This window comes from Saccostrea echinata, unplaced genomic scaffold, assembly GCF_033153115.1.
Source record: "Saccostrea echinata isolate AGI-Se365-2 ecotype Australia unplaced genomic scaffold, CSIRO_AGI_Sech_v1 ptg000002l, whole genome shotgun sequence".
NCBI lineage: Eukaryota > Metazoa > Mollusca > Bivalvia > Ostreida > Ostreidae > Saccostrea > Saccostrea echinata.
Window position 1 is genome coordinate 31,318,506 of NW_026889751.1, and position 24,171 is coordinate 31,342,676.

The 24,171-nt window shown below is 34.9% G+C and overlaps 2 protein-coding genes across 2 annotated transcripts; both read right to left on the reverse strand.

Moving 5' to 3' along the window:
- Positions 1 to 4,855: 4,855 nt before the first annotated feature.
- On the reverse strand, positions 4,856 to 7,732 carry LOC133178267 (zinc finger protein 91-like). Its single transcript, XM_061313008.1, has one exon. The coding sequence runs from the start codon at positions 7,730 to 7,732 to the stop codon at positions 4,856 to 4,858; it is 2,877 nt and encodes a 958-aa protein (XP_061168992.1).
- An 8,502-nt stretch (positions 7,733 to 16,234) lies between these two features.
- LOC133178268 (uncharacterized) lies at positions 16,235 to 16,741 on the reverse strand. The gene has a single exon (XM_061313009.1). It carries the CDS (start codon positions 16,739 to 16,741, stop codon positions 16,235 to 16,237), a length of 507 nt encoding a protein of 168 aa, XP_061168993.1.
- Positions 16,742 to 24,171: the final 7,430 nt, after the last annotated feature.

Consider the following 24,171-nt stretch of genomic DNA (forward strand, 5'->3'; position numbering starts at 1 on the left):
CCATATATCCTATTTAGTGTGTCATAATACAAAGATGTCTAAGGGGCTTTTGCTTTAATGAAAGCCATTTTGTTTCCAGTTCCGAAGAGTCGGAATGACCCCAGGGACTTGTCTCAGTGTATAATTTGCATATGGCATTCCAATGATATTTGACCCTCTTCAAACTAAAGGCCCCTAATCATTTTAATTTCTGATTATTTTACCCCGTTCTATGCTAAATTTTTAAAATAATATATTCATAATGTACTTAACCGTCTGTTGTTTTGTATGTTTGTTTGCATGTTGTTTAACGTCCCTCTCGAGAAGTTTTCACTCATATGGAGACGCCACCACTTGCCGGTGGAGAGCTGCAAATTTTGTCCTATACTCGGCACTTACGGCCATTGAGCAATGAGGGATCTTTTTCGTGCCAGCACCCACTGCGACACGGGACCACGGTTTATACGGTCTTATCCAAAGGACCAGTGTCCACGTCCCACAGTGGGATTCAAATCCGCGATTTAAGGATCAACTCCTTACTCCGCGACTCTAGAGCAGACGCTCTAACCACTGCGCCACGCGGGCGACTAACCGTCTGTTGTAATTACTGTTAACTTCATAGAGTAAAACATCCATTTAAAAAACAAACTTTTAATATCCCCACTGGAAATAATGATATACATACACCATGTGTTTTCCAATAATGCAAAAAGGTAAAAGTAGTGCTCATAGTGTGACGTACTTCCAAGGGAATGAGCAGGTCTACAAATTTTCCAAAAAAATGTACATTTGTAAAATTTATATAATAATTAAGGTATTCAATGTATAATTAAGGGATTTTGAACAATTTTGAATCATTTTAAACTAATTAAAAATGCACTGCTAGATAACAATGAAAGTGAAATAAACCAAATTTACATGACTGATAACATAAAAGAAACTGGTCATTTTGCACTTTAAAAGTTTTTGAAGAGTTATCTGCCCTTGATGCAAAGAAGAAAAGTTTAATTTCGTCAAAATATCTGCGGTAATTGATTAATTTTATTTCATATTTTAATAAAGAGAGAGTGTATGCATATTTTCACCAAGAGCTTTTTATGAAATTCAAATTACTTTTTACAATATCTTAATAACACATGCATTGTCCATAGACTTCAATGTAAAATTCAATGTGCAATTAATTTGACAATAATCATTTTTTTGTAATTTTCTTTGGTGGAGTATTTTATTTCATAACACCTTCAAAATGATACCATAATTACAAATATAGGACCGTTCATTTATTAGATACAAAATATGGTCGTTATACATTGAATACCTTAAATACAATGTTTTATTTTTACATAAGTTTGTGTTTTCTATTCCAAATATGACAGGAAAACAGATAAATCATGGGTGGGGATTGATTTTGAAAAAGTTGATCGAGTCAAGGTTTGGAAAGGGGTTCTCCGAGTCCTACCAGAATACTGATAAAAATTTGCACAAGTTGTTATTTTGGCATCTATTTTTTTTAAGTTCATCAAAAGAACTATGCACTAAATTAAATAATATTAAGTTGTTTTGACAATAAATTCAACAGGTTCCAATTATGGGCCAAAATCCCCCCCCCCCCTTTTTTTAACACAGATCTTTAAAAAAAATTCTCTCTTTAACAAAATTTACATTATTAAATTATGTAATATCTGAGTGATAATGAAAAATTTACATAAGAGGCCCATATGGGCTGCATGTTCACCAGAGCAATTTATGCTTGATTTAAATGTGTGCTTCTTCCCTGGTTAACAGAATTTGAAGGAGAGCGCATTGAGAGGCAAACAACATAGTGCGGGTATTACTGTCTTATGACAGCATCTAGTTTTGTTTTACTCACTAATAAATTCACTATAAATATCAAAATTGATCATGATATGAATACATTCCAAGTTTTAAATGTTCAAATAAAATGTCCTTTTTAAACCCTATAGGTGTACAACTCGTAAACAGTCATTCGATGTGATTGATCAGTATTATCCATGTATTGCTGTGTTCTCCGTTTTATAGGCAAAGTAGTATTCATTTAATTGAAATCAAACATCCAATCGATGAGAAATATGGTGATCAACACTTGAAACTTTAGCATGCTCCATCAAACAAAGTAACATACTGTTTTTGGAATGATAGTAATTGAATGTGTATTCAAAGAGATTAAAAACATAGTTAATCAATTTATTTTTCTAGTTAGTGATCATCCTGAGATCAATATCCGGGGAAGTTTGGTTTAAGTAGAACTTGTTGTTACTGAGTATACTTGGGAATTGACCAACTCCAAAACCTTTATCCTGTTCACTCATCCAGAAAATATAGGTCAGATTTAGCATTGAAAGCAAGTCTGGTAGTATCCATCCGTAGATGCATCATCCATGCAAGTTTGGTCCAGGTAGGGTTTAAAATTACATGGACTTGCTCTTAAATTTTAAACTGGGAAGCTATCACCAGATATAGCATAAACTCATCCTGACTTCATTGAGATGAACTAAAAATTGTCCCGTTAAAAATGGAGGCTGTTTCATAATTTTTTTTCATATACTGCTTGTTGTGAGTGATCACATTCCTGGACAAAAATACAATATGTTTAGGCTGATAAGTTGCATGTAATAGTAAGAAAATGATTTCTGACCAACATGTTGAAACCTTTCATTTTTAAATCATTAGTATACACAGTTTGGTCATGTTAAGTAGATAAATGTTACAGTAAATGTTAGAGTAAGGTTTTTTGCTTTGGTCACTTAAATGGTTGATACATAAAGGTCACTGAAGCAATAGTTACCTTCCAATATTTTGAGAACCCTTTGATACTCTTAAGTTTTATACACAGATTGCCTTCGGAAAGCAAAATAGCCAATAGATTGTTTGTTTATTGTTGTTTAACGTCCCTCTCGAGAATTTTTTACTCATATGGAGACGCCACCACTTGCCGGTGGAGAGCTGCAAATTTTGACCTATACTCGGCACTCATGGCCATTAAGCAGTGAGGGATCTTTTTCTTGCCAGCACCTACTGCGACACGCGACCTCGGTTTATACAGTCTCATCCGAAGGACCGGTCTCCACGTTTTTCACTTTACAAATATAAATTCCTATTAAGATCTTTCAAGTTATTAGCAGGTACTTGATGTATTGATGGTGTAACATCCTCCCACCCCTTTTCTGAGGATTTTTTGTCCCCATTTTCATTAAAGTGGGGGATATTTTTTTGGTCTGTCTGTCCGTCCGTTTGTATTTCTGTCTGTCTGTAACACTTTCGTTTCCGCGCGATATCTTGAGAACCCATGGAGCTTTTACAATGAAATTTTACATAAAAATTTTCTATGGCCTAAAGAAGACCCCTTTTGATTTTGAAGTCAAAAGGTCAAAGGTCAAGGTTGACAATTCATACATTCTGTCTGTGTAAAATATATGGAGATAACAAACAGTATTCAAGCTCAAAAGTCCATTAAACAATACAAAATAGGAGCAGAGCAAACACGGACATCCAAAACATCAGAGGTGGGATCAGGTGCCATGGAGGAGTGAGCATCCCCTGCCGACCGTCCACACCCGCCGTGTGCTCCTTGTCATGATCGGGAAATAACGGAAAAATCCGTCGACAATTCAGTGTGTAAATAATGGCCTAACAATTAGTATGAAAATCGTCAGTCAGCATTTGACTCAATGATAAATTGTATTTGCTGACAAGGTCATTGTATCGACCAGAGAACTTACGAAATGATGACTTTAAACGAGACAGCTGATATTTTTGTTTCATCAACTTGTTTGTCAATTATTTACCTCGTTTTAGAAATTGTACATACGTAGAGCATGCTCTTGCGTATCGAATCAACTAAGAGATATATACCCCGTATGCAGGTGATGTATATCCAAATATGAAACAGATGCGTCAGACTCTGTGGTATCTGTGGTATCTTTTATCTCAAGCTCACCGGGATATATCATATCGACATAAGAATGGAAATAGCCATTGTTTATTGACAATACGTCGTCGATTTATCTAAATGTCGAGTTGAAGGCCAAAGCAAGTGTTTTCTTCTTTTCACGTTGCACGTACAAGATTTTGAACACATTCTGCTTTATATGAATAAAAAAAAGGTATGCTAATAACGGGGCGTAATTGGTACCCATGGGAATTCCAATAGATTGTTGGAAGACCTGGTCTCCAAAAACTACATAGATATTGTCAATCAGAAACTCAAGCATCTTTTTAATGTCAACTTCAGAGTACTTGTCATGTCGGCCGGCAGGGGGAAATCTCGGCAAAGGCGGGCACGGTTACCGGAGATACAGAAGCTCTGTCCAGTAAGATTACTGGTGAAAGAAGTGTTAGTTATCAAAATGTCACAGGTTTTACAGTTTTTCGCAGAACATTTTGAAATAGAAGACATGGGATCGGAAAAGGAATCTTCAAATACATCTCTAATAGAAACCTTATATTCTTTCAATTTTCTGTATGAGTTATTTGTTTTAAACCAAATCTTGGAATCTGAAGACTGTATATATGACATATGTTTAATATCCCTGAGGATTATCCGAGGGATAAAACTTTCCTTTCAGTGTGTAAAACTTTCATTTCCAGGATCTTGAGAAGCTTTCGAGTTTTTGCTTTGAAATTTTATACCATAACTTACTATGGCCCTGCCCACCCTTCTCAAAGTGGTTCCCCCCAATCCCCCCTTTGACCCCCTCTAAATCCGCGCATGCTCTTCTTTTTTCCTTAAGCGTGGGACACAGATTCTCTAAATTAGCTTGTTTTTTTTAGACATGTTAACTTGCAAAAATACATAAACTTACATGTGATATACCTTTTAGTCTTTAATCTGAAAATGAAATTGATAGGAAAACAATTATAACCTTTTATAATCAGTGTCAGACTCCTTTGTTTTATAATCAGTGTCAGACTCCTTTGTTTTATAATCAGTGTCACACTCCTTTGTTTTATAATCAGTGTCACACTCCTTTGTTCTATAATCAGTCCCACACTCCTTTCTTTTATAATCAGTGTCACACTCCTTTGTTTTATAATCAGTGTCACACTCCTTTGTTTTATAATCAGTGTCACACTCCTTTGTTCTATAATCAGTGCCACACTCCTTTCTTTTATAATCAGTGTCACACTCCTTTGTTTTATAATCAGTGTCACACTCCTTTGTTTTATAATCAGTGTCACACTCCTTTGTTTTACAATCACTGTCTCTCTCCACTCTTTTATAATCAGTGCCACACTCCTTTATTTTATAATCACTGTATCTCTCCTTTCTTTTATAATCAGTGTCACACTTCTTTGTTTTATAATCAGTGTCACACCCCTTTGTTCTATAATCAGTGCCACACTCCTTTCTTTTATAATCAGTGCCACACTCCTTTCTTTTATAATCAGTGCCACACTCCTTTCTTTTATAATCACTGTATGTCTCCTTTGTTTTATAATCAGTGTCACACTCCTTTGTTTTATAATCAGTGTCACACTCCTTTGTTTTACAATCACTGTCTCTCTCCACTCTTTTATAAACAGTGCCACACTCCTTTCTTTTATAATCAGTGTATCTCTCCTTTGTTTTATAATCAGTGTCACACTCCTTTATTTTATAATCAGTGTCACACTCCTTTGTTTTACAGTCACTGTCTCTCTCCTTTCTTTTATAATCAGTGCCGCACTCCTTTCTTTTATACTCAGTGCCACACTCTTTTGTTTTACAGTCACTGTCTCTCTCCTTTCTTTTATAATCAGTGCCACACTCCTTTCTTTTATACTCAGTGCCACACTCCTTTGTTTTACAGTCACTGTCTCTCTCCTTTCTTTTATAATCAGTGCCGCACTCCTTTCTTTTATACTCAGTGCCACACTCCTTTGTTTTACAGTCACTGTCTCTCTCCTTTCTTTTATAATCAGTGTCACACTCCTTTCTTTTATAATCAGTGCCGCACTCATTTGACGTTTTATAATCAGTGCCGCACTCATTTATTTTATAATCAGTGCCACACTCATTTGTTTTATAATCAGTGCCACACTCCTTTGTTTTATAATCAGTGCCGCACTCCTTTGTTTTATAATCAGTGCCACACTTCTTTGTTTTATAATCAGTGCCACACTCCTTTGTTTTATAATCAGTGCCACACTCCTTTGTTTTATAATCAGTGCCGCACTCCTTTGTTTTATAATCAGTGCCGCACTCCTTTGTTTTATAATCAGTGCCGCACTCATTTGTTTTATAATCAGTGCCACACTCATTTGTTTTATAATCAGTGCCGCACTCCTTTGTTTTATAATCAGTGCCACACTTCTTTGTTTTATAATCAGTGCCACACTCCTTTGTTTTACAATCACTGTCGCTCTCCTTTCTTTTATAATCAGTGCCACACTCCTTTGTTTTATAATCAGTGACGCACTCTTTTATTTTATAATCAGTGCCAAACTCCTTTGTTTTATAATCACTATCTCTCTCCTTTCTTTTATAATCAGTGCCACACTTCTCTCTTTTATAATCAGTGCCACACTCCTTTGTTTTATAATCAGTGCCACACTCCTTTCTTTTATAATCAGTGTCACACACTTTTCCTTTATAATCAGTGTCACACTCTTTTCCTTTATAATTAGTGTCCAATTTTTTTTCTTTATGATCAGAGCTGTTTTGCTCTTTATACATGTACACCATGTCCCATTGCTCTTTATACTCGGTATCCCATTGCTCTTTATACTCGGTATCCCATTGCTCTTTATACTCTAAGCCCCGTTGCTCTTTATACTCTGTGTCCATTTGCTCTCCTGTATACCCTGTTGTAAATTTTCTTACACTTTTTGGTTTACCAAGCCATTGACTGAGGGGGGGATAGGATCCAGTTTCTTGTAAGTTCTCTTTCAAGGGGGAGGATACAGCTTCTAATGATTCCTGGCGATTTTTCAAACTATAACCATGTTCATCAGCTGTTATTGTTGTTGATTTTATTTTTCCAAACATTTTGGAGATCTGTTCTGGTATAGCAAGTGGTGAGAATTGTGCTGTGCATGCATTAAGTTTAGATGGTAATATTCTATACTTCGCAGAGTCTAATTGGAAGTTTAACAGTTTGAGAAAATCACTAGAATCCATTAATTTCTGCAAATATTCAATATCATAATTTATGTTAGAGATGCAAATATTTATATCTAATAAATGTTTTTTCAGAGTTTGCTTATGGTTGTTTTTCATCTCATTAACTTCAGCCTTAAGTTTCTGGACAAGTTTGTCAATTTCTCTGTGCAAGTCTTCTCCATGTTTCGTTATGGCTGTTGGGAGTTCTTCATATTCCGTTTCAAGTTGACTCAGTGTGTTTTGTACATCTGCTGCTATGTCCATGTAGGTTGGATGGATGGATTCCTCTAATGAATTGATTTCTTTCTGGATTACTGCCTTCTTCCTGGCAAAAATGTCTTTTAGCAAGTGAATGTCATGTTCTTTGTGTTTTTTGGAGGCAATACAAGCAGAACAAACCGGAATATTGCAATCTTTACAATACAACTCACAGCTGGTATTGGCGTGAATTTTACATCTAGGGTAGAGGGGAGTTGATTTCCTGGCCTGAAATTTTACGACCTTGTGGTCCTTGGATTCATCAGATATCATGTGTTCTCCCACACATGCCTTACACAGGTTGACAAGACATGTATCACAATGCATCTGTACCACAGCGGTCTCACACAGGTCACATCGCATCAAATCTTGGGCACTTGTATGGGGATCCATGTTTTCAGGAAATATTGCCCTGAAGTATAGGAAATACACCAGTTTACGATTGATTGAAAGCTGGCTTTTTCAAATAAAAAATTGTTCTTTTTGTTTTGCAAAAAAGACATTGTTCTGCATAGCAGATATGAATCCGTCCAAAGACACTAGTATCAGTGAGTGTGAATTTTGATAACAGGTTTGGTTTAGGTCATTCGAAATTTAGTCATAATACTTTTGTAAATTTGTCATAGAAAAAATATTTAATTAATGCAAGTCGAAGAAACTTTGGGGTATGACCCCCAACACCTTTGTGGGCGACAATTATGTTTTATTTAACAAAAAAAAAAAACACCTTTCATTAAAGGGGGGGGGGGTTACAATATATGCAGTAAGAGTTGCCAGCGATAATATTCATTGATGGACAGTATCAATTAATATGATGAAGTGAGGGTACACACTGCCGCCGACAACAACAAGATCGACAATATGTCCATCACAAGGGGATTTGGAACCGTTAGAAAACCCTGTTTGACTTAACTTTGCAAACCGAAAGGTGAAGAGGAATACTGATATAGCCATACAATAAAAGAAGTAAATATTCTGTCAAATAGACAATTCAAAGTTATTGTTAGAAAATGTCAGGCTAAAAATATGAATAAAAAATTTGTATTGAATCAAATTTCTGAAATAATTCAATTTCTTACCTGTTTTCAGTAATGGCGACAGTCTGTACTTTGATCAGGGGACGCACATACCCTGGTTATATGTTTGGTGTTTATTTATCCTCACCTGCAAGATTAGGGCATTTAAATATCTGCAGACTATATCTGCTCACTGTCACATGTACACCGGTATATCGTGTACCGTTTATCTACATTATACCTAGAACGATGCTCCAAGCGCCAATGGATTTGGCCAACCTAAAAAAAATGTAAGAAATTACATGTAATACCAACATACAACCTTGCAATAAAGCTTTATAGAGTTAAACAAATGACTGCCGACATGGGAAAAGGACCCTTAAGGTCAGACGACATGTTCCTCAAATATCTGCATTTTGTCTCTTTGTAATTTAGCTATTTCTAAACTGTTTTTAAAATATGTTTTAAAAATAAAGACTAAAACATTGTGACATAAGCAATTCAACTCATTTCCAAAAGGATTATATAGGAAACACCATCCTCCTTTACCTTCCACAAAAGACTGGTAATTTTTGCAAGGAAACTTGTTAGAGTAGAAATACTTCAATGACAAATTATTGGTCAGATTTTCACAAATTTACTTTTTGATAAATTTTGATAGCCTGACTCTTTCTGAATGCAAATATACATATCTATTAAAAATATCTCACTTTATCAGTATTTTATGAGCATTTTAGTAGGGGGATTCAAAACAACGTTGACGTTACTCACTGAACTGTAATGGCGTTGCGTGCGTCAAATTCAGTTTCCAAACATTCTTAAAATTATTTAAATAGTTTTAATCGTTTTGACACATATAAATTTGAGAATATATTTGATTTTTCTTCCAAGCAACTAGTATGTAATTATTCGTAAGAAAAGTCGCCTTAGTTCATACTATTTTAGAGCAGATCCAGTAATTTCGTAAAAAGAGGGGGTGTTTCTACGCAGGATCTAGGAATGGTTTATATTCAGTCGGAAAATAATACATGTTCAATTACACACAAGGTATTCTTTTTTTATTTAACACTCTAGCTCAATTAATAAAATACATAAAGCACTTGTAACATTAAAACATAAAAAACTACACAGATGCTCCATAGAGAAAGGAGAGATCCAACTCAAAGAAGAGCACCTCGCGCAAAACGGGGCATTCCCTTGCAAAAGAGCACATTGATCCCGATATTAAAAAAAAAAACATCATTCTCCGTTATAAGCAAGTATTCACTCACCCACACACATGCGTTACTTTATCCCCTTTAACTTGGTTATTAGGGGATAATAACACCCTGTATATTTTCTGTATCACCGAAAAATCCTTATGGGAAATAAATTTCAGATACTCCATGATGTGTAATATTTATCAGAGATGCATGGAGGATGCTTCTAGTATGTTTCTTTGTAGCAGTCAAGGATTCAGATGCTGCAATTCTAGCTGAAGAATGACCAGATTAATGTTTTGGAGCAGATTAAGGTTTTTGGAGCAGGTTAAGGTTTTTGGAGCAGGTCTCATTTGCATTAAATATAAGCCCTATGTTGACGAAACTTGCATGGATGATACATCAAAGGATGCACACTTCGGATGCTTGATCTGACCCACATTTTCCCGTTAGATGTTGGATATGACTTACATTTTCTGGCTGAGTGGCTAGTTTAAAGTTTTTAAATAAGTCAATTCCCAAATAACTGCAAGTCTTATCGGACCAAAATTGCATAAATGTTACATCTAGGAATGCACACTACTAGATTATTAGTTTGGGACTTTGCCTTACCTAAAGACAACATTCGTTGAGGTGAGCTCTGTATTCTCTGATTACCTATGCTTTTATCGGAAGTGGGGGCTAGATCAATTAAATTTGTATGGGTGGTTGTCCTCCTATGATATATCTTTAGATGGGTGGATGTATTTACCCTTACAAAATAATCACTGCAAAGTGTCCTTTTCATTTTGTATGAATCAATAAATGACGATATTTATTTTTATCAACCACTCACCCTAAACAGTGATAAAGTGTGTTTACATTGAAAGTGAAAGTAATATCGAACAAACCAGAAAGAATGGCAGATACATATATAAGCATGTGGTACTATGACTGCACTGACGGTGGAGGATTGGGACACAGATTCCTTGATATAATGTGCTTTGGACTCCGTGCTCCAGTTTCTTTTCACCAGTTTAATCAAACATTATTACATTGGTAAATTAAATGAAATTAAAACAATCAGAAAGATCGGTTTATTTTAAACTGAAAGTAAAAATAAACGTATCTGATCATGAACATCTTAGAGCATGACTATGGAGTTTGCAAGTCAACTATTTTACTTTACACCACCTACAGAGTAAAATGAAGATAAGATACGGGTTTGAAATCAAAGTATTATGTCGATAACATACTGGTCCTTAAGCTGTTAGGTGTTAACTTTTCAAACTTGTATGTACCCATGGTCTAATTTAGACTTCATTCAATATTTTTTTATCGAAATTTTCACTAAATAAACAATGCCCTGCATTACTTTTAGTGTGTTCAACCCCCCCCCCCCCCCCCCGAAAAAAAGAACCAGAACTGAGAACTATTTCGTTAATTGTTGTTAATTGTTATGTACAAGGTGAAAACAACTGTCAATAATACGCTATAATTCACACTATATATTTTTTAATTAATTTTGGAAATGTCATTTTTTATGGTATATGTGTACATGTATTAGTTTTACAGATTACAATGCCATGCATAATCTAGAAACAGATACACAGATCCCTATTTTATTAAGCTGTAGCAAGAACCTGCTTTCAACAGATGCCTAAAGCGAACAACTCATCCGACGATGTTAGATAAATTACAGTATTTGAAAAATATAATTAAAACACAATTAAAAATATTAGTTTGGTGGTTATTAAAATGCAATTTTAAGTTTTTGGGGTGGGGGAGAAGATAATTGAAAATGTGATTTTTTCTTAGAATAGCTCTCAGCTTTTCTTGAGAAAAAAAATTTAAAAGATATTTCCTATATATTCCTATGGTAAATTTTGACCCCCTTTGGGGGCCCTGTCCTAACCCTAGGGGTCATGATAAGAACAAACTTGGAAAACTTCTAGTATACCGGTCCCTATAAATATGGCGCTAAAATAGGTGCCACCGAAGGCGGTGTACAATATAATCACGCGATCGACAAAATCGATAAAAAGGCCACAAATCGCAAAATTGAGCCAAAAATCGTGTTCCTTGTGAAAAATTGGGTTTAAAAAACTGGTTTTTAAACACAGTTTTTTTAAATGAGAATTTAAAGGTTTCGTAAAATAACGTACTTGTTAAGTAGATAAAACTCCATTTTGCGTTGTTTAGGAATGTGGTCACATGATCAGTTTTTGACGTAATCTCATAAATATTCATGACGTGCGTCACTTGTGTTTTGACGTAATGAAGACTGATGAAGAAGTAGCTCAAAGTGAAATGCTACTAAAATTGCGAGATTTTTGTGAGAAATGCAGGGATTTTACAAGTGATAACTAATTACTAGTAATTGGCTGATTTAATTGAGCATCACCATTGATTTGAAAGAAAAAAATATTCTGAATATGGACATTAGGAGGTTAGGATATCTAGCATAAGTAAACGGTAAGTCGCTTTTACCAATTACTCGCCAAAACTTAGTGCACAATATCGGACATGTTTCATCATTAGACCAAGGCTAATTCATCCAAGTTTCGCAAAAATTTCCTGTTCTTCCGGTTCTTTGTAAGCAAAAATTGCATGAATAAGCCCAAAGTGATATAGATGCGAGCATGGGTGAATATAAAACAGTTACAATATCCGAGCTATATATACACTAACCTAATCCGTGGATCGCATACAATGCCATATTTAATTAACGGTTTGTTTAAGTTTTGCATGTTTCATGCTTTACTCCTATAAGATGGTACATCGGCGCGTATCGACATTAGGCTGATTCATGCAAGTTTTTGGTCACAAAAGGCACTTGGCAGTGCCTTTTGTAAGCAAAAATTACATGAATTAGCCCAAAGTCAGGAAGATTTAAGAGTGGATTTATAAAACAGTTCCAATCTTAAAACAATATACTCTAACCCTAATCACTCGATCGAATGCGTTTTGTTGAAGCGAGGGGAAAATGGCGGTTTGTTTACATTCTGCATAGCAACGGCAAGGGAAATAACTGCTCATGCGCAATCGCGTGATTCTGGGGACCGGCATACTAGAAACATCCCGAAACTTGGATATACACAACCTGAGGATACTTCTATTATAAGAAAACTAATCATGGCTTTGCTGTTCTAGAGAAGATGATTTTTAAAGACATTTCCTGTATATTTCTATGTAATAAAACTTCGACCCCCTCTTGTGGCCCCGCGCTACCCCCAGGGGTCATGATATAAACAAATTTGAATCTAGAGTATGTAATGAAGCATTTACTTAAGTTTCATCTTTTCTTGCCCGGTGGATCTTGAAAAGAAAATTTTTAAAAGATGCCACCAAATTTTCACTAACTCTTACTTATCTCCCCTTGAAAGAGGGCGAGGCACTTCCTGTGGAAAAAACGTCAATCCCCTTCACCCAATGTTTCTTTGTGGTAAGTTTGGTTGATATTGGCCCAGTGGTTCTTGAGAAGAAGTCAAAAATGCGAAAAGTGTTCAGACGACAGACGGATGCAGAACATTCTTTGATCAGAAAGGCTAACTTGACCTAAAAATCATCTCAATACAAGCAAGGCCATAATAAGTTATATTAATTCAAAAGCATTTTCAATTAGTTCAGATTCATTTTTTTTTAAATCATGACCCCTTGATATAGGGTGGGCCAACAACAGGGGATAAAAGTTATTCATAGGAATATATAGGATAAAACTTTAAAAACCTTCTTATCATGAACGGCAAGGCAACAATTGGTCATATTAATACAGAAGCATTCTCAGTTACAGATGTAGTTAAGAATCAAGTTTTCTCAATCATGACCCTGGGGGTAGGATGGGACCACAATGGGTGATCAAAGTGTAATATTATGATAGAAGTATGTAGGGTAATTTTTTAAAAATCTTCTTTTCAAGAACAACGAAGCCATGATGTCATTTATATGGAGGCATCTCCAGGCAGTTAAAATTCAAGATTGTTGAAATAATGACCCCCGGGGTAGGGTGGGGCCACAACAGGGGGGACAACGTAATACTTAGATATATATGGGTAATATCTTTAAAAATCTTCACAAGACTAGCAGGGCCATAATTACTTAGATTAATTCAAATGCATCTTCAGTTAGTTTAAGTTCGAGTTTTTTTTTTCAAATCATGACCCCTGTGTGAAGGGTTGGGTCACAATAGAAGATCAAACTTTTACATAGAAATGTATAGGAACAAATCTTTAAAATATCTTTTAAAGAAACAATTAGTCAAAGAAATACAGAAGAATCCTCAAGGAGTTTAGATTTAAGTTTGTTTAGATCTTTCCTCAGGAATAGGTTAGGATCACTTATATAGTTAAACTTTTCAATACTGAACTGATTCCATGCTTTTTTTAGCCAGTGCTCAGGTGAACGATATGGTCCATGGGCCTTCTTGTATATAGACTGGCTTCTAGCATTAAAAGGTGGTTTTAAAAAAAATGCTAGTTTATCTGATTAATCTGGGCCTTGCTACTCTCAAATAATGTGATTATCTGATTAATCCATTATTTTGGGGAACATCTGTAACGTTTCCCGTTACAATTAGCACTAGTTTTACTTTAGGATGAGCTGGGACTTTTGATGATGGATGAAGAAATAGACAATAGAAAGCATTTCAATCTGAAGTCAATCATGAAAGAACCAAACAAAAAGAAGAAAACGTCTGTGGACCAAAATCCAGATTTTCAGGTATTTATGAAAAGTGTGGTTTTAGTTTTCTCATTGAGTCATTCAGTTTTCTAAATGTGTTTTGGTTAAAGTCTGGGATATTCTTCATTTTACTGACAGATATTTATGTCTCCTAACTTATTCGATACTCAGGAGTTTGCTCTGAGTATGATCAATTTTTCAACCTAGGCAAGCTACTGACAGATAAGTTGATGTTTCAGGGATTTCCACACTCTTTTAAAATCGACATTTCGTAAATTCTATGGTTGTTATAATGACCTTGTTACAAATATCATTGTTTCTATTTTAGCTGAAATTTTTTATACTTATTGTTAGGCCTTTGTTTTAAAACTGAATTTGACTACGAAATGTTGCAATGCAAAGGGATCACGGCAAGTGTGATCAGTCAACAGGGGATGTTTTTTCCTCCAAGGCACCTGATGGAATTTCCAGGGGTCCGTGTTTTATGCCTTCATTTTATATTTGTATTGTATATAGCGAGCGCAGCATGCGGCGCTAAGCTCGTCACTGTGAGCTTTTAAACGCTTGGGTGAAGACAAAACCTGGACTTTGCACATTGATAGAAATGAATTTTTTTTTCACCGTAACCTATGGTCCCTTAATGCCTTACGGACTGTATCTCGCCGCAAACTACGTTTTCGCGATAGCAAGAAAAGTTAAAAAAAATCAAATCACATTAATTTAAGGGATATTGCAGAAAAACAGTAGACTAAACGTTCTTCATTAAAATAGCACTGTCGGTTTGGTAATGTAACTCACACAGACGTCATGTGAGGTCAGAATCTAGACATACAAAATGTCACGTGCGTTTTGAAGACACGGATGTAAATTAAAACTGTATAGGTGTCAGCGGTCGCCCTAACAGTCGCACCGTCAACATATTAGATTTTTTTTTAAATCAATCACCCTTGCTATCTTTACCTTTTTACATTGTTTAATATAACATTCAGGATCACTAATGAATTTCGGACGTATTTCATAGATATCTAATCAATTTCAGATGAGAAGAATGACAGATTTACTGTCATTTTTTATTCCCATCTGTACAACATTGATTTATCAGCACCAGAATTTAAGATGACTAAATCAATGGAGGCAATTATTGAAAAAAAATTAAGCGAAGGACATCAGGAAATACCAAGAAAACTGTCAGCGGACAAAAACGGAAATCAGAGAGTGACAATATAAACACTGAACACTCAGCTAAGAAGCCAGAATCACAGAGCATATCATCTCTTATTCACTCTGTCAAATCTAAAACACAAACTTTTCTGAACAAGAAAAGGAAAAATATGAGTAAAATATTGTTAAATAATTTGATGTTTTAAAACAAATGATGACAATTAATAAAATTGTGGTCACAATCCTTGACTGAAGCAACATTAAGCGTAGTCAGTTAGTAAACCAAGTGGAATGTTTCTGGCTAAATGTTGCGAATCTTTTTTAGTATTTCAAGTTGATGGTAAGTAGAGACTGTACCTTTTAATTACATTTATATTGTGGAGATTTTATGATATATATGACCTGTATTTGTCAACTTCCATTTGATTAATGACCGATTGTACAGTTTGAAAATATCTGGAATGTGATCAGTAAATAAAAGATATCTGTTTTGTTAGGTATTGATTTGCAAAAAATATTTTGTGTTCTTTTCACAGAGTGAAAGAAATACTTGTTTAATTGGTCATCTTTAATCCTGAAGGGAATTTTGGGTATATATTTTTTTTAAATTTTCTCTTGTACACATAATCTGTGAATTATGAAATTAATTGACAAATTAAAAGTGTAAACAAACACAAATATCACCATTTGTTTACACAGTATATCAGTAATATTTGTTTCAGTTGAGTTCACTTTTGATATTTTATTTTCTTCACTTGTCTGTTTCCCCTTTGAGCAACAAAAGGATTGTCATTAGTATCTCTACACAGTCCCCAGGGAGCACTCAGTCCATAGTCTATGTAACGGAGAAACTGTCCATCCTAGTCTATGATGTAGACACAGGCATTGTTGTTATCAGCTGTAAGGATGTGACTCTGACTGTCTGTGGTGATTTCTAGTGGACTAAATGGTTGGTTCTTTGGAGCAGGAGTATGTTCAGTGTACCTGAATCTCAGTTTCCCGGCCTGATTGACCACCACTACAGCTCCAGCAATACAGATACCCAGTTTTCTGTTCTCCGTAATGTGTTTGAATAAAAGACTTTGTGAATATAGAGAGTTGCCTTTATCATCAAACTGAATGGTTTGTTTCTCAGTGGAACCAGAGTAACGGACAGCTTTTGATTTTTTGTAATGATCACTATCCATGATAACCGGGAGTTCACCAGAGGAAATACTACAGACACCGCTAGGTCTCCAGTTCTGTAGTCTGATCATCTCTTCTATTTTCTCATTCTTCACAATATTCACAGTTCTATTACTGTAATCAGTATAAACTAGATCTCTTTGCTTTTGTGCTTTAAGAGTTTCATTATGTTTGTTTTTCATCTCCCTAACTTCAGATTTAAGTTTTTTGACAAGTTAATCAATTTCTCTGTGCCAGTCCTCGCCATGTTTTGTTATGGCTATTGAGAGTTCTTCATATTTCACATTTAGTTGACTCAGTGGGTTTCGTACATCTGCTGCTTTGTCCAAGGAGGTTGGATAGATAGATTCCACTAATTCATTGATTTCCTTTTGGATTGCTGTCTTATTTCTGGCAAGAATGTCTTTTACCAAGCGGACGTCATTTGAATGTTAATCATGCCTTTTTATGGAAAAGTACTTTTAACTCATGTTGGATATATTCATAATTAACATATTCATTTAAGAAAATAATTTGTAGCAAACAATGTTTGTGTGACTTCTTTTATTGAAAAAAAAGTTTCTTGAAAATTTGAATATACATGTATCCTTTTATATTATTTGCAGATACACATGTATATGACTAATGCATGTATATTTAAAAAAAATATTAACTGTTAATAGTATTTTAGATTGACACATGCTGACTGGGGACTATGGGTGTGGAAAACCATTTTGCAGTAATTAGGAATGTGCATTTCAAATTTATAATTGTCTATCTACTTTCTATTTGTTTTAACAAAAAGGAAACCAGCAATCACACATAATGGAATTACTTATACAGATAAATTTTATGTTTTCCAATGTCAAGGTCAAAGATCAAAGGCCAAGACTGATGTCAGCTTGAAAGAAACCACTCTGTGTATTGGGTTTGCACGATAACAGATAATGAATCAATTAATGCACCAGTTTCAAGTCCAAAGGTCAGTACAGTAAAACACGCTTATTGTGAACATGCTTACAATGAATTGATGCTTACAGCGAATTGATTTTCATTGTCCTTGGCTTTAAATCACATTGTGAACTTAGCAGATATAAGAAATAATGTTTGTAATGAAGCAAAATTGGTTGTCCCAGGTACTTCTTCATTATAAATGTGTTTTACTGTAATCAGTTAATAACTTGCATGACTTGCATAATTTTTTAATTTACATATAAAGTTACAAGATGATAATCATTACAAGTTTCTATTTATGTTTCTAATCATGTATTGTTTCTTCTTATTCTAAGATCGAAAAGCACCATTTAGGTCAAGGTCAACTCCAAATATTGGTTAAAATCTAATTTGTACAAACAAATGAATCCAAAAGAGGGTAGTCTTAATAGGACACCCATATAAGAGCTAAACAGGTATAGTTCACCAGTTTCAATAAAAATGGAACTCGTAAATATATTTACCTTGTCATTGGTCATTTGCAAAATTATTTTGTTAAAAAACATTCTGATTGTACACACAAGTACTCTGAAGTTGACATTAAAAAGATGCTTGAGTTTCTGATTGACAATATCTATGTGGTTTTTGGAGACCAGGTCTTCCAACAATCTATTGGAATTTCTATGGGTACCAATTGCGCCCCGTTATTAGCAGACCTTTTTTTGTATTCATATGAAGCAGAATTTGTCCAAAATCTTGTACGTGAAAAGAATAAAACACTTGCTGTGGCGTTCAACTCGACATTTAGATATATCGACGACGTATTGTCAATTAACAATGGCTATTTTCATTCTTATGTCGATACGATATATCCTGGTGAACTTGAGATAAAAGATACCACAGAGTCTGACACATCTGTTTCATATTTGGATATTTTACTTGAAAAAGACGTTAATGGTAATCTAACAACCAAGCTTTATGATAAACGTGATGACACTAACTTTTCAATCGTCAACTTCCCTTACTTATGCAGCAATATACCTTCATCACCTGCATACGGGGTATATATCTCTCAGTTGATTCGATACGCAAGAGCATGCTTTACGTATGTACAATTTCTAAAACGAGGTAAATTATTGACAAATAAGTTGATGAAACAAGAATATCAGCTGTCGCGTTTAAAGTCATCGTTTCGTAAGTTCTATGGTCGATACAATGACCTTGTCAGCAAATACAATTTATCATTGAGTCAAATGCTGACTGACGTTTTTCATACTAATTGTTAGATCATTATTTACACACTGAATTGTCGACGGATTTTCCCGTTATTTCCCGATCATGACAAGGAGCACACGGCGGGTGTGACCGGTCGGCAGGAGATGCTCACTCCTCCATGGCACCTGATCCCACCTCTGATGTTTAGAGGTCCGTGTTTGCTCTGCTCCTATTTTGTATTGTATAATGGACTTTTGAGCTTGAATACTGTTCGTTATCTCCATATATTTCATTTGAAGTTCAGAAGTTTGTACATTTATTATGCCCATCTTCAAAGAAGGGAGGGCATATTGCTTTGCTGCTGTCGGTCAGTCTGTCTGTCGGTCCACCAACAGTTTCCGTTTATTTTCTTCGCAGAGGTTGCACATACTGTAATGGAATTTGGTATACAGATTTATCATATGAATATCTAGATCAGGTTCTGTTTTGGGTACGGTGGATCAATTGTTGAGAGAGTTATGCCCCTTTAACATAGAAAATTTCCAATTATTTGCAGTTTCCGATCATTTTCTTTGCAGAGGTTGGATATACTGAAATGAAATTTGGTATATAGATTTATCATAAAAATATCTAGGTCAAGTTATGTTTTGGGTAGATCGAGCAATTTTTGACAGAGTTATGCCCTTGGACTAAGAAAAATTCCAATTATTAGCTTTCTGTTCATTATCTCTGCAAAGGTTGAACAAATTAATTACTGACATATCACGAGAAATGTGTTTTTGCCAAAGATGTGATGTAGAAGACTACTTCTGGCTGATGCATCTCAGATATGACCGGTAGATGACCCCTATTGATTTTAGGTTCAAAAGGTCAATTTCATTTTCATGTACACTGCCCATAATGTATACTGCCTATAATAAATGCTTGTGCACCCCATAACAGAGTTGTCCCTAAGATCCGGGGGCCGGGGAATTTCCCCACTTATAAAGACATCCCTCGGTTATTCTGGTATTTCCCCTCAACTCTCTGTTAGGGGAAGAACCCCAGAACCCTTTCTACTTTTTTAATGTCCCCTCCTATTTCAATTCCTAGGGACAACCCTGCTATAATGTATGTCCGGGGGGGGGATAAGTGTTTCATTAACATCTCTTGTTTAGATTTAGGTATAAGGGGCCTGTTCTACAAAACAACTAAAGACTAAAACACAGGGATTCACAACTCAGCCATTATTAGCTCACCTGTTGTTGTCATCCTTTACTTTTTACAAATTCATCCTCTTTCCAACAGCCACTGGACCAATTTAAATTAAATTTGGTACAGAGTGTGACTGGGTAAAGTGAATACAATTCTGTTTAAATAAAGGGTTACACAAATTCTTCCAAGGGGAAATAATTTAGAAAAAATAAAAATGGGGTGAGGTTATTTAAAAAGCTTCTCAGGAACAACTGGACCAGAAAAAAAATGAAAATTACATGAAAGCTTCTAAACATAATGTAGATTCAATTTTTTTCAAATCATGACCCCCAGGTTAGGGTGTGACCACTATGGTCAATCAAAGTTTTACATGGGTATATATATATAATAAAAAGTTTTAAAAATCGTCTTCTCAGGAACTGTAAAGCCATGATCAGACATATTTATTTGGAAGCATCCTCAGATAGTGTATATTCAAGTTTGTTCAAATCATAACCTCCAGAAATGATTTGTAGTAAGTTATCAATTTAGATTTAATATGGGATTATATCTAAAAATGAATCTGCTGATGAACATGATGGGCCACAAATATGCAGGTGAGCGTTGTGGCCAATGGGACTTTTTTTTATACTTTTACCTTTGTTATGTAATAAGTATATGTATTTAATTGCAATCAAACTTTTCCATCCAAAAGCATTAATTTTAGGAATAAGAGACAGGATATTTGATTAGAGCATGTGAAAGCTTCAAAGGTATAAATAAAATCAGCTGTAAAGTAGCAAACTGGAGGTAACAATGGCATTTATTCTATGGAAAATTTAATTGCTCCTTTTACATGCATTTTGCAAGGTCTCAGGAATTTTTTTTTGGGAGGGGGGAGGGGGGCACACCTACTAAAAAGCCTCTCAAAGTACCTGGATCAATGCATGATTTATGATTTGTATTTTTCATTAATTACTTGTACATACATGTATTGTATGAAAGGGTATCAATAGTTACTAGAGGAAGGTGACTTACAAGCTGACACAAAATTCTAAAGCCTTCATTTGAAATCAAAATGCTAGTTAGACTAAAGATGATAGTTGATTGTTTATTTTTTAGGATATGGAAGCCTGGATGCTTAGCTATGCCACTAATTTCACTTCCTGTGGATATTTTGTGCTTGGTGCAATAAAATAAGGACATATAATCCATAGAATTCACATGAATAATATGAAAAGAGATTGCTTTTGCAAAACTCATTTTACGAGGGTAGATAAAAAAGTTCGCGAACTAATTGAATTACTTCCATAATAGAAATTAAATAAGGTTTTAGTGCTCATTATTTTTTAACGTAGTCCTCTTTGATTTAAATGCATATCTGTCATCGTTCTGCTCATGCGCGAATCACGTGATACAGGCGGTCACGTGACGTGCTCCGTAGCGTTCTGTTCACAGAAGCTAAAAGATTTTTCCGAGTCTTATATTTCTTAATGCAAGTTATATTTTATAACAAAAACAGTCCATTTGTCAGAAATAGCCAAATCTCGGCAAAAGAATGGGTAAATAGTAGGGATGGCAATTTTTAATCGGTTAACCGGTTACTCGGTCGTAACGATGGTAATCGGTTAGAAAATCTGTAATCGGTTAGTCGGGAAAAATTACTACATGCGTAAATTTGAACACAATGTCCTTAAAATTCAATCTAAAAAATAAAAATATCTAAAATGTTTTCATTTTTATCCATAAGCAAGCCAATTCGGAGACACTTAAGGCTCTCCGAATTGGGAAATTGATCAGTTGTTAATTGCTGTTCAAACACCATGTCATTCCTCAGTCTGACTTGTTTGTCTTTTATGATTTTAATTAAATGATCGTACATTGTAGAATACTGTGAACTGATTATAATGTGACCTAACCTCAACTATCCTTTGTAGTTACCTATTAAACAAGCGATAGTACATACTTAGTCTTCATTATGATGACATCTCTTCTGATTTTTAAAAAATGTTTATGATACTTTAGGCATGTTTCATGAGTATCTTTTTTTCTTTTTCTTCTTTACTTTCTTTTATAATATTTATTTATTCATTAATTAAATAATTTTTTGCCTATTAAAATTGAAATAAAATATATGTAGTTTCCAGATCTAATATATGCATAATATTACTACTGTATAGTTTTGCTTATTTGAGTAAAGCAGAGTTTACAATGGAGGAATATGTCGAAAAATTTTGGATACGATTAACCGACTATTCGGTCGGAACGTCTTGCGGTTAACCGATTGGCAATTCTGTATTCGATTGCCATCCCTAGTGAATAGGATATCATTTCCCAGAATGAGCATGGTGACCATCACAACCAGAGTCCCCTGTCTTGGGAGCGTCGTTTATCCAATGTTGATAAAGTATGGGCGCCTTCTTCTTATCATATCTGATATGTTTAAAGTCTAAAGTAAACGAAATTTTAGGGATTTAATATTTACATTATTGTTAAGACATTCAACTATTTTTCTTTCTATTTTGTGATCTTTCATAACAAATTGCTCGACTAAGGACTCTTCTCTTCCCCAGCTTGCCTTCACTGGGCAACAGAACAAACATCATTTTTAACCATCTCCCTTCCTTCACTGAACAACCAATCTAATTAATGACTGACCTTCTGGCAAGTCCTTTGACTTCATAAACCTTATACAAATTATTATATGCTACTGCAAAGGAATTCCCAAGGTACACGTTAAACTTTACAGCCGATTGTTGCTCTAGTATGACTGAGTCAAAAAAATTTTGTCACAAGTCACCTACATATTGACGTCATTTTCACATTGTGACGTCACAAACATGGAGAAAAACATTACATAACATCTGCTATTTATAGAATATCTGTGTGACTATATGTGTGCCAAATTTCATTCTGATCTGAATTGTGGTTTTGTAAATATAGAGATAGTTCGCGAACATTTTGATCACCCCTCGTATATGTTTTAGAATGACTTTGTCAAAGATCAAGTTTTTTTTTTGGAAGACATTCTGATACAATAACATATTTTTATGCGTAAAATCTTGTTATTTACATGGTCAAAGGATCAAGACACTTGATATGGTTTTAGTGAAGCACACTTACTTTGGTATTGTTAATTTAATTGGAATATTTTCACGTTGTGTGATAGGTTGACAATTGTAGATTTTATTTTCAGTCAAGATCAATTTTTGAGACCAATCACTGTTCATTATCTTTACGTTTTACATGTGTTGGACCAAAAAATTATTTAAACATGCAGACTTTATTCTGAAGACACAGTCAAAGAAAGCATTATAGATTATTGATGTCACTTGTTCAAACTCATAACAAGAGGCCCATGGGCCATAATGCTCACCTGAGTAACTTTGGCCCTGCTGTTCTTCACCAGACTTTCCCCCATGAAATACATGTACCTATTGTGGCCCTATCCTATCCCCAGTGGTCATGGTTTGAACAATTTGTAATCTTCACTACTCCAGGATGCTTCCATATAAGTGTAGCTTTTCTGGTCCAGTGGTTCTTGAGAAGATTTTTTTAAAAAATTTTTAAAAAAAAATCTATATATATTTTAATGCAAAACATGGATTCCCTATAGTTGGCCCGACCTACCCCCTGGGGTCATGATTTTTAACAATTTAGAATCTACACTAACCCAGGATGCTTCCACATAAGTCTTAGTTTTTCTGGCTCAGTGGTTCTTGAGAAGAAGATTTTTAAAGATTTTTTCTATATATTTCGGTGAAAAACTTGGATTCCCTATTGTGGCCCAGCCCTACCCCCTGGGGGGTCATGATTTTAACAATTTAGAATCTACACTACCCCCAGGATGCTTCCACATAAGTTTCAGCTTTCCTGGCCCATTATATTAATGGTTCTTGAGAAGAAGATTTTTTAATGACCCCTTCCTATTTTTGCCTTTTCTTGATTATCTCCCCTTGTAAGGGGGCTTGGCCCTTCATTTTAACAATTTTGATTTCCCTTTACCCAAGGAGGCTTTGTACCAACTTTGGTTAAAATTGGCCCAGTGTTTCTTGAGAAGAAGTTGAAAATGTTAAAAGTTTACAGACGGACAGACAGATGGACAGGGGGACGGACGACGGACAGCGGGTGATCAGAAAAGCACACTTGAGCTTTCAGCTCAAGTGAGCTAAAAATGAAAATAATGTGGGGCCTTGTATGACTGTCCAATTTTTATAATTATACATGTTTAAGTCCGTCTAATATATATGATTCATCTCTGGTCAGTATTTGAAATTATGAATACTCCAAATAAATTAATGTTTTAACTCTA

What these genes read in the sequence shown, in the direction of transcription:
- LOC133178267 (XM_061313008.1), bottom strand. Translation starts at nt 7,732, where the DNA reads ATGGATCCCCATACAAGTGCCCAAGATTTGATGCGATGTGACCTGTGT.
- LOC133178268 (XM_061313009.1), bottom strand. Translation starts at nt 16,741, where the DNA reads ATGAAAAACAAACATAATGAAACTCTTAAAGCACAAAAGCAAAGAGAT.